Raw genomic sequence first — 11,787 nt, forward strand, 5'->3', positions numbered from 1 at the left:
GAACGCCTTTAAATTTTAGGGGATACATCTCGGAGTCATATAATTCCGTTTTGAACCATATATGGTCATTATATGTTGTCACAAATGTTTGTGGTAGGCTAGAGTTTATGAAATCGGTGCAAGTTGAAAATCGGTAAATTTGTCGTTTAAAGGCAAATTGGATGGTTTCACCCACCCAATTGGACTCCCGGAGGGTATTAGGAACCATGGAAATCATTTTGAAAATTTTTATTTACGGGCGAAAAAAAGTCAAAAAATTCCAAAATTGAAGGCTAATATCCACGCTTTTTGAGAAATTTTGGAGGTTTCGGGGCCTGGTGTCGGAAAGTCTTTAGATTTTAGGGGATACATCTCGGAGTCATATAATTCCGTTTGGAACCATATATGATCATTATATGTTGTCATAAATGTTTGTGGTAGGCTCGAGTTAATGAAATCGGCACAAGTTGTAAATTACCCGTTTAAAGGCAAATTGGATGGTTCCACCCACCCAATTGGACTCCCATAGGATATTAGAAACCATGGTAAACATTTCGGCAATTTTTATTTCTGAGTGAAAAAATGTCAAAAAATTCAAAAATTGAAGGCTAATATCCACGCTTTTTGAGACTTTTTGGAGTCTTCAGGTCCCGGTGTCGAAAAGTCTTGAAATTATAGGGGATACATCTGGGGTCATATAATGTCGTTTGGAACCATATTTGTTCATTATTTGTTGTCATAAATGTTCGTGGTAAGCTTGAGTTAATGAAATCGGTACAAGTTGTAAACCGGTAAATTAGTCGTTTAAAGGCAAATTGGATGGTTCCACCCTGCCAATTGGACTCCTGGAGGGTATGAGCTAGGGACCATGGTTAACATTTCGACAATTTTTATTTACGAGTGAAAAAAGTCAAAAAATTCTAAAATTGAAGGCTAATATCCACGCTTTTTGAGACATTTTGGAGGTTTCGGATAGAGCTATCAATCCGGGTAAATGGATCGGGTTTGGGTCGGTAAGAGTGGGTCGGGTTAGCTCGGATCGGGTTAATTCGGATTAATTCCATAACCTATGCAGGTCGGGTTTGGGTTGAGTCATGTTTGAGTCGAGTGATGTCGGGTCATACTCTTTATCGGGTTTAGGTCGGGTTAATAACAGGTCGGGTGAACAATAGGTCGGGTTTAATTCGGGTTTTCACGGGTTAAAACGGGTTAGGGTAATTCTCGAGTTTGAGTTGGGTTCAATTCAAGTAAATAATTTGCGATTTAGAATCAAGTCGGGTCTTTCTCGGGTTTTAGTCGGGTTCGATCGGTTCAAGTCAATAATTTGCAGGTTATAATTAGTCGGATCATTTTCAAGTCGGGTCATTCTTGGGTTCAAGTCGGGTTCGGTTCAAGTCAATAATTTGCGGGTTATAATCAGGTTGGGTCATTTCCAAGTTGGGTCATTCTCGAAGTCAAGTCGGGTTATGTTCAAGTCAATAATTTGCAGGTTACAATCAGGTCGGGTAATTTCCAAGTTAGGTGATATTTGGGTTCAACTAACTATAAATAGATAATTATCATTTTTATCAAGCTAATTATTTCCTTTACTATAATATATATATGACAATATACTAGGGAACTATAGTCAATAATTTAGGAAGATAATTATCTCCTTTGACCATACAACAAATATATACTATATTTAACACTTAAATTTGAGGATAATGCTCCTTTCTTTTGTTGGCTTGGGCTTACTTGGTCTCCCTAGACAAAATGCTTTGATCAACAATAATAAGGTGGTCTAAATTGCATTTAAGGTGATTCGAAATCGGGTCAGGAACAATTTGGGTTAAATTTAGGTCGGGTCAATAACAAGTCGTGTTGATTTCGAGTCGGGTTAGTAACAGATCGAGTTGAATATTTAGGTCGTGTTAGTAATTGTTTTGGTAAAATTCGAGTCAGGTCAATACCAAGTCGGGTTGAATTTAGGTCAGGTCAATAACAAGTCGGGTTGATTTCGGGTCGGGTGTGTAACAAATTGGGTTAAATTCGGGTCGGGTTAGGAACGAATCGGGTTGAATTCAGGTCAGGTTAGTAACGAGTCGGGTTAAATTCAGGTTTTGACGGGTTAAAACGGGTTTGGGTCCATTTCCGTTCAAGTTGGGCTCGGTTCATGTCAATAATTTACGGGTTATATTCGGGTCGGGTCATCTCCAGGTCAGTTTATGTTCGGGTTCGGGTCTCACATACTTGGGTCAACTCGGGTCTAGGCTTGGTTTCAGGTCAGGTTTGGGTCACCATTTTTTCAGATTCAGATGGGTCAGTTTATAATCGGGTTTGAGTTGCAATTTCGGGTCGGATCGGGTCAACTTTTGACAGCTGCTAAAAGTAAGATTAATTGTACGTTATAATTATAAAAAGATAAGACGAATCTAATCAAAATTCGTATAGGTATCCTTTTTATTCCATATGTAGAGATCACAAAAGACGATTAATGTGATATCATAAATGACATCCACGGAAGTTATGATTAAAATAAACGGAAGAAGCATTATACAACTTGAACACTCTTGATCAGTAAGACGCCTAATTTGACTAAACCTATCAAGGATAATATCAAAGTATATGGAGAACAATTGCAAACAACAAATCAGTAACAATTAAACAAGCACAAGCCAACAATAATGATGAAATATTTCTGTCTAATACATGTTTTTTTTTTCAAGAAGAAACATGTCATTTATGAGTAGAAAGACAACAAAATTAAACTACACTGTTCGAATTATGTCATTATGTTTTATTGATTTTACTTTCTCATTTCAAAAAACAGACATAAAAGATAAATAACAGTGACTAATTGGAGCTATTCCCTGTTTGCAAGAGATGGGAATGCTCCCAATTACAGCCATCAAAACTCTTAATTTCAGCATGCCTGAGAGTCCCTGGATCAACACAAGCAAAGTTAACCGAAACAGCATCAGGGTTCGACCTTGAGATGTTGAAGGAGGTGATGCCACAGATGTTACAAAATGTATGCTTAGCAGTGCAAGAACCAAAAGTGTATGTAGTAATGTTTGATTCACCTAAAATTAGTTCAAAGTCATGAGAAGGAACACTAAAAGAGATATTACCCCTCTTTGAGCACATTGAACAATTGCATTTCCAAGCAGTCACACTTTGAGGTGATCTGAATTTGTATCTTATTCTTCCACAATGACATCCTCCTTGGTGAGATACAACTAATTGCGAATTCGAGTTCATGAGATGAGTTAGAAAGATCAGATGATTGCAGGTTAATGTTATACAAGGGTATGGCCAAGGTTGATATGCATAGCTCAACACTTGGAGCTTACATAGTTAGATTACATGCCATATGGGAGATCTCAGGGAAAACATATACTACGTAAATACCATTTGATAGTTATCAAACAAAGCTTATTTAAGCACAAGTTATTGAACTCAAATTTTTGTCTCGACCCAATGTCGGGATCCAAAATGGTAATGAGTGGTAAAGAATTGAAGGTCAATTTACTATGAACATTTACATGTGATTATTACGAGTACAGCTTACTAGATGAACATTATGTTACCTGAATACAAGAAAGAAAAAACAAAACTACATACCATATAAACCACTGAAATTTTAAAGTTAACCCTATATCTCACAATATGTAGCATATTGCAAGCCTTCCATACATCAATGATTTCAAGAAGCTTTCACTCCCAAAAACAAGCGACAGGCTGACAGAAGGTATCTTTGAGAGTGACAGGAGTAAATTCTGTATCAGCAATAAATGAATTTGAGGCACCCAAAGAAGCAAGTTAAATAAGAAATTATACATATAATCGCATCCCATATGGTGTAGTATAGTGATATAGGAAGGACTGAGATATTCGACAAAACTTTGGATCAGTGGAGAATCTAACCAACCACCTGACTACTAATTTCAAATTAGCTACTAAGCTTCAGTAAGACAGTAATTATTGCAGCTTAGCTCTCTTGATTATCAGACTGCAGATTCAACATTTGGGCGAGAACAAGCTTTGAGAGCTCATTGATCATGTTTTGGACTGGTACTCCCTCTCCATCCTCTTGTGTTGACCAGGAAGACGATTGCGACATTAGCCTCGAGTATTCATGTGCAGCCACATTGGTCTTTTTTGACGTAGTAAGGACTTTCTCTAAATCAGCTTGTGTCAGCAGCCTTGGAGCCTGAAAAAGTATAGAACACCAGTCAACCAACACTCAAAACTCTTCTTAGCAGCAAAGCAAGTTAACAATCAAGTAAATGCCATTTTCTGCAACTACTTCCTTTCATCATAAATTACAAGTATCAAATTTTGATTACCGAATCAAGGGTGAAAAGCATTCAAACATGAAAGGAAAATCATTTCCTTGAGCAATTGCTGGATATTTTACACTTCCAATATTTTTTGCCAGCATTATAAATCAACAACCAAGAACTAACCAACTAGTCCGAGGGAGGATATGAAACTAAGTATGCACTATGAGACTTACTCTGTCCCTAAAAAATAGGCCACATTTGATCAGTGGCTACTTTTTCGGAATTGTATTAAACTCTCCATATTCCTGTTATTTGGTTAAGAGCCTCATATCTCCACCATATCAAAGTAGTCCTTATTTGCAGTAATCCTAAATTTAAACATCATGAAGGGTGATATGGGGAGACTCTTAATCTATCTCATATTATTTTTTCATGACCTAAAACATGATATATAGTGACAGGGTAATATATACTTGTTTATTCTGTCAATTACTCAAAAGCCATGCCCTAACCCACTACGATGAAAAAGTTCCAATTATAAACACCATTCATATCATATGATTCATATATCCTAGACTGATTATAAAATTAAACCTGTCCAGTATAGAAACGAAAGGAACAACATGACAATAAAGGGCGACATAAAAGGCTGCTTACATGATGTGGTTTCCCACTCTTCTCATCATCTAAAAGCTCCCTGATTGGAAGATATGCAGCCTTTTTACAAAGCTCAAATAGATCAGAACCGGTACTTCCGTCACATAAGCTGGCTAGATAATCAAAGTCAATGTTTTCCTCTACCCTCTCATCCTTCAGGATTACTCTCAATATCTCTGCCCTCTCCTTGCGAACAGGCATTCCAATCTCAAATGCCTGAGAAAATCGGCGAAGAATAGCCTCATCAAGTTCAGATGGACGATTTGTAGCAGCAAGAACCATCACTCTGGCATTCTCTATACAAACAAGACAAAATCATCATAAGCCAAGTGGTCAACTTAGGGTGAATTCAATATCTAATGAATTGAAGAATTAAGGTCCTCAGTAAAGATGCATATGATTTAATGTATAAAATTAATCATTACAGATCAGATGCAATAAACTTACGATCAGTTGTGAAGCCATCCCACAAAGCCATAAACTCTGTTTTCATGTTTGTCAATGCTTCATGATCAGAGTTTCTACGCTGTCCCAAGAAGCTATCAACCTCATCGATGAATATGATAGCAGGCTGTAGTTTGTATGCCAGGCTAAACACAGCAGAAACTGCAAAAATTTTAAAAAGATATTATGCAACTATAAGAAATGTCAATAATAAAAAATAAAAAAATAAAAAAAGTCTGCCAAAGCACTTACTGTAGCAGACAAAATCTAGTTTTCCCATATATATTACTCTTTTCTAAAATATCAAGGACTTAATTCTTCAGTGAAGCACATGGTACATTAAGATTGTCATAATTTACCAAAATTAATGGTGAACAGACACATTCAAAGTTTCTTCTCAATCTTTTTTTCTTTGTGATTACTTAAATTCATCTCATGGTTTCTAAAACAAACCAAAAGCATTAAATGTTCAAGATATCTACAAAGAACATAGCATTAGCACTTGCCATGCCTTCACACAATGCAAACAAGTCTATTGCCCCCTCCCTCCCACCAAAAAAAGAATATTAACCCAAGTAAAGTTGTTTTCTTGACCACCACAAGGATGCAAGCATCATCAAGTCCATAAACTGCACGCAAATTCAAGCTTAAAACTTACCGAGTTTTTGTGCGTCACCAAACCATTTGCTCATCAAATTTGAAATCCTCACATTTATGAAAACTGCTCCAGACTCTTTAGCAATAGCTTTTGCTAACATAGTCTTTCCAGTTCCCGGAGGACCATAAAGTAAAACACCTTTTTGAGGACCAAGCAATTTCCCATACGTAAACAGCTCAGGCCTCCGTAATGGAAGAATGACAAGCTCATAAAGTGCTTGCTTGATGCTATCTAAACCCCCAATTAAGTCAAACTTGACTTCTATGTGGTCAGGATTTATAACATCACATGCGATAACATCCTGCAGCAGAGTCGACCAAAAATTTACAAAATAAAAAGTCAGAAATTGCATTGGGTATTCTATTAAAATTTAAATGTAATGAGACAAAAAAGGCTAACCCCTGAAATCTACAAGCCAAAATATGCCTACATTATGAGTCATTAAGCACTCTCTAATTTTTTATATGATGCAATATGTTACTACAACACTTCATTTCATAGCCGTGTCAAAACTCAACACACCAACAATCATGTTTCCTTACCCGATAATTCAATGCTCATTCAAACACTAAAAAAAATGCAAGAAGTGAATGAAGGAAAAGAAGTATATGTGGTATACATGCCCACAACTCACAAATATGCTTCACATTAACATCTCAACAAAAAAACAATAATACGTTACAATGCATGCAGAAAGTCTTCTAAAAACAAGATTACGTTCCATTTATGTTGTATATCCGCACACGTATCATCCCTGCACACGTATCATCCTCGCACCCATGTCCAATTTAAGAATACTGTACCCATATATGAAGCTTCTAATCTTGACGTGTCAGAAACTTAAATCACTTGCACCTGAGTAACCAGCCTATACTAACACATGACGAAAAAAACCTACTTTTTCAAGGAAAATCTGTAACCTACCCCAATTAGGGAACACTAAATCTAACAATCCTTTTACAAAAAAAAAAAAATCAAAGAATGATGGTTTCACATTCTACGTAAGAGTTTATCTCACAGTGTAAAGGCGTTGTACTAGGTCAAAGTTCCGAATCTAGATGCATTCAATGACCTCAGGGATTTCCATTACCCTAAGTAAGGCAAGAAATTTACTGCAATGCTCAAGATACCTAATGAAATTTTCAAAGTCTAGTCCCTTAAAATCCAATGCTGACTTTTTCAGAAGATTCAAAATAATCATACCTTAACATCAATACTAATTGTTTAAGACAAACATAGCAAATGAGCACAAGTCAAAATAGCCAAAAAAATTAACAAAAACCCATCTAAACATCAAGCACAATTTAATCAAAGTTATAACAAAGTGACATGAACAAGAACACAAATTGGAAATTTATACACAACATTCTCAACCTATAAACCATGAAATTACATTATCCCAACAAAAACCATACAAACAATATATTACACATGATTCAAAATCATCCCCAGCAAAAACCCTAACTCGAAAATTCCAAATTCACAATCAAAAACAAAATTAACCCAAAATTAAGATTCCCAGATAGAAAAACAATAATAAAATCATAAAAACTAAGAGAAATTAGAATAAAAACCGAAAAAAAGTATGATTACCTCGTAAGGATTAGTTTGAATAAGAGGTCTACCCAAACGCTTAGCAATTTCTTTCTTCTGTTCAAGGGCTTTCTTTGACGCTTCACGATTAGGGTCTAATTGTCTAAGCCCAACAAATAATACCAAACAACTAAGAGCTGCACTTGCTGCATATAACACCAGTTCTTGTATTAACTTTGTTTCTGTATTCCTTCCCATTTCCCCCAAAATCTCAAAAACCCAGATTAAATTATTGTTGTATTTTATTTATATTCAGGAGATTGTTACCCAGAAATTAAAAATGGGATTTGAATGATTTTGGGGATGATTCGAGGGAGAAGGATAAATAGAAGAAGCTTAAGAGGTTCTTGGAGGAAAAGAAAAGAAGAGGAGAGAGAAATCTTCTGGAAACTAAAAATTGTTGGTGACGATTAAACTAATGTTGTTCGTGTTGGGACATGGTAGTTCATTGTATTGGGCTTGTTGGGTCATATAAATTGGACTGCCAATAATATGGTTTATGATTTGGATCCATAAAATAAGATGGCTAGATTTTTAAGTACCCAAGATAATAATCTTTATGTAAACCATCTCGTATTTGGAACGTAGTAACCTACTAGACAAGGCTAGACCTGTCAATTCCTAACCCGAATTGGTACTCCGATCTGATTCCAAACTCGTTCTACTGAGAGAAAATCCGAACCCGACCTGAATGACTCGAAATTGACTCATTTATCATAATTTGTAATGATCCAAGCAATTCAAAGCATTTGAAAATGACCCAAACAACCCAAAATTTGACCCGAATCCGACCTATGACCCGAATCGACAGGTCTAGACATGGCTTTTCTGGTTTTTAATGTTGTCATAATTCTTTTGTTGGACGGAGAACTAAATGTTGTTAAAGTTACTACACAAAACTAGTATCAAAAAATCAAATAATATATATCTAGTGTATAAAACAGATTAAATGAACATTACACATACCTTTATACTTGATTCAAAATATAACTTTTATAACCCGAGCCCAACAAATTGCGTTGTGTCCTTAAGACAATTTTGCTCCCTCTACGATACCCAAGGTTATTAAGCAATTGTCTCCCAGGATAGAACGGGTTTCGTTTCTTATAAAATGGTATTGTAATTATAAGAAACCAGCGAACAAACTAGATTAGAGTAACCGCAACTATATGCATGTATATCTTGAGAGAGTAAATAAAACTTATATTCTGTATTAATAAATGAGAACAACCAACAACTATTTATAGACAAAGAAACATGGATGAAAAGACGCAAGTAATGAAAAGATACAATTATCCATCATAATTAATGAATAGTAAATAATGAAATAATGCAATTATCCATATTAACAATTACCAATGAAGAGTTACAATTATCCAAACATACAATTTGTCATACAACACTATTCTTCATAATTCTTCATTAATACTAATTAAAATATTTACAACATAAATATCCAACAATCCCCCACATTAATGAAGAATTTCTCATTCACAAACAACTGAAATCTAACAATCATCCCCCACATTAATGAGAAAGACTCATAATGAAACATCAAGGTATGTTATGCAATTTGCGGTTACTCAACGAAAAATATGTGCATTGGGAATAGTAGTCAAAGACTTTGAACCACCCCTAGTGAAGTCCATCGAGCTTACTCAGTCGATCAGTAGTATTTTTCAACTTTGAACAGCCAACTCTGAAATGTAAGCTAAGACAATAGAAATCACACAAATATTTCTCTAAAACAGTTTGTTCTCACGTTCGTGACCGTTTTGGCCATGGACACTCCTGGTTCAGCAAGTGTGTTAGAGAATTCGACCTCTAAATTCTCATAGAGGCGGCCCGTCCTCACACTCACATAGGTGACTTCTATACCTTCCAATAGAAATCATTAAAAATCTAAGCTTAATATTAAGCTTAAACTTAACCTTTCATGTATAAGCACCATTGTCACATATAGGAATGGATTAGAGTTTTGTACTCTATTGTGCTTTTACAGTTATCATAACTTGGTTGTCCCTTTGAACCTAGATCTTGGGATCTCCATTCAACTAGGTTGGGTAGCCGCTATAATAACTAATTGATAGGTCTTAACCCCATTCCCTTTGATGACTTATCCACTAGCTCTCTAGTTAAGCCTTTTGTTAACGGATCCGCAATATTATCCTTTGACCTTACAAAGTCCAACGTGATAATTCCACTAGAGAGTAGTTGTCTAATGGTATCATGTCTACGACGTATATGTCTAGAATTTCCATTATACATGACATTCCTTGCCCTTCCAATAGCTGCTTGACTATCACAATGTATGCAAATAGCAGGAATAGGTTTTGGCCAATTAGGAATATCTTCTAGAAAATTTCGAAGCCACTCAGCTTCTTCACCAGCTTTATCTAAAGCAATAAATTCAGACTCCATGGTAGATCGAGCAATACAAGTTTGCTTAGATGACTTCCAAGATACTGCTCCTCCACCTAGTGTAAATAAATATCCACTGGTAGATTTCGTATCCTTGGAGCCAGTTATCCAATTTGCATCACTATAACCTTCAAGTACAACAGGATATTTAGTGTAATGCAAGCCAAAATTTTGAGTTTGCTTTAGATAACCCAATACACGTTTTAGCGCTTTCCAGTGATCTCCATTTGGATTACTCGTAAAACGGCTTAATTTGCTAACAACAAAAGCTATATCAGGCCTAGTACAATTCATGATGTACATTAAACTGCCTAAAATACGAGCAAATTCTTTCTGAGATACACTTTGGCCGTTGTTCTTGGCAAGGTGTAAATTAATATCTATGGGTGTTCTCATGGGATTTATGCCAAAATCCTTAAACTTGCTCAAAACTTTTTCAATGTAATGAGATTGAGAAAGAGCTAAACCATCAGATGTCCTATGAATTTTAATCCCTAAAATCACATCTGCAACACCCATATCTTTCATTTCAAATCTATTAGTTAACATGCACTTAGTGACATTAATATGATTAATATCACTACCTATTATAAGCATGTCATCAACATACAAGCACACAATAACATATCCATTATGAGTGGTCTTAATATAAACACATTTATCACACTCATTGATTTTAAATCCATTTGACAACATTACATCATCAAACTTTTTATGCCATTGTTTCGGTGCTTGTTTTAAACCATAAAGAGATTTAACAAGTCGACAAACTTTATTTTCTTGTCTGGCAACAACAAACCCTTCCGGTTGTTGAATATAAATCTCTTCTTCTAGATCGCCATTTAAAAATGTTGTTTTAACATCCATTTGATGTATTTCAAGGCCATTTAATGTTGCAAAAGCAATTAACATTCTAATGGATGTTATTCGGGTAACCGGAGAATATGTATCGAAATAATCAAGTCCCTCTCGTTGGTTATTACCCCTTACAACCAGTCTTGCCTTGTATTTGTCAATAGATCCATCAACTTTTCTCTTTTTCGTAAAAATCCATTTACAACTCAAGGGCTTAACACCAGATGGCAAATTTGTTAATTCCCAAGTATTATTATGCATTATGGATTCAATTTCACTATTGACAGCTTCTTTCCAATGAAAGGATTCTGGAGACGACATAGCCTCTTTAAAAGTTTTTGGCTCGTCTTCTAACATGAAAGTTAGAAAATCTGGACCAAATGACGTAGAAGTCCTTCGTCGTTTACTACGTCTAGGCTCCTCTATTTCGAGACTCTTTATATCTCGAGGTCTTTTATTTTTCCTATTTGACCCATCTTTATGACTATTGTCACCCTTTTCAGATTTATACGGAAAAATATCTTCAAAGAACACAGCGTCCCTTGACTCAATAATTGTATTGACATGTATATCTTCTATTTCTGATTTGTATACCAAAAACCGATATGCACTACTATTCAGTGCATATCCAATAAAAACACAATCTATAGTTTTCGGTCCTAATTTCACCTTTTTAGGCTTAGGAACTGAAACTTTAGCTAAACACCCCCACACTCGAAAATATTTCAAGGATGGCTTCTTTCCTTTCCATAATTCATAGGGTGTTTTTTGTGTCTTTTTATGAGGCACTCTATTAAGTATATAATTAGCAGTTAGAATAGCCTCACCCCACAAATTTTTTGGTAAACCAGAACTATTGGACATAGCACTCATCATTTCTTTTAATGTCCTATTTTTTCTTTCCGCTACTCC

The 11,787-nt window shown here is 35.5% G+C and overlaps 1 protein-coding gene and 1 pseudogene across 1 annotated transcript; both read right to left on the bottom strand.

Annotated features, from left to right (window-relative positions):
* Nucleotides 1-2,814: 2,814 nt before the first annotated feature.
* LOC145631367 (uncharacterized) lies at nucleotides 2,815-3,222 on the bottom strand (annotated as a pseudogene).
* A 516-nt stretch (nucleotides 3,223-3,738) lies between these two features.
* On the bottom strand, nucleotides 3,739-7,990 carry LOC145631650 (uncharacterized). Its single transcript, XM_081683776.1, has 5 exons — nucleotides 7,600-7,990; nucleotides 6,007-6,307; nucleotides 5,352-5,510; nucleotides 4,905-5,200; nucleotides 3,739-4,174 (listed from the first exon to the last, which is right to left on the bottom strand). The coding sequence occupies exons 1-5, from the start codon at nucleotides 7,795-7,797 to the stop codon at nucleotides 3,953-3,955; spliced, it is 1,176 nt and encodes a 391-aa protein (XP_081539902.1). The 5' UTR covers nucleotides 7,798-7,990; the 3' UTR covers nucleotides 3,739-3,952.
* Between the last annotated feature and the right edge of the window lie 3,797 nt (nucleotides 7,991-11,787).

This window comes from Chenopodium album, chromosome 5, assembly GCF_948465745.1.
Source record: "Chenopodium album chromosome 5, dcCheAlbu1.1, whole genome shotgun sequence".
NCBI lineage: Eukaryota > Viridiplantae > Streptophyta > Magnoliopsida > Caryophyllales > Amaranthaceae > Chenopodium > Chenopodium album.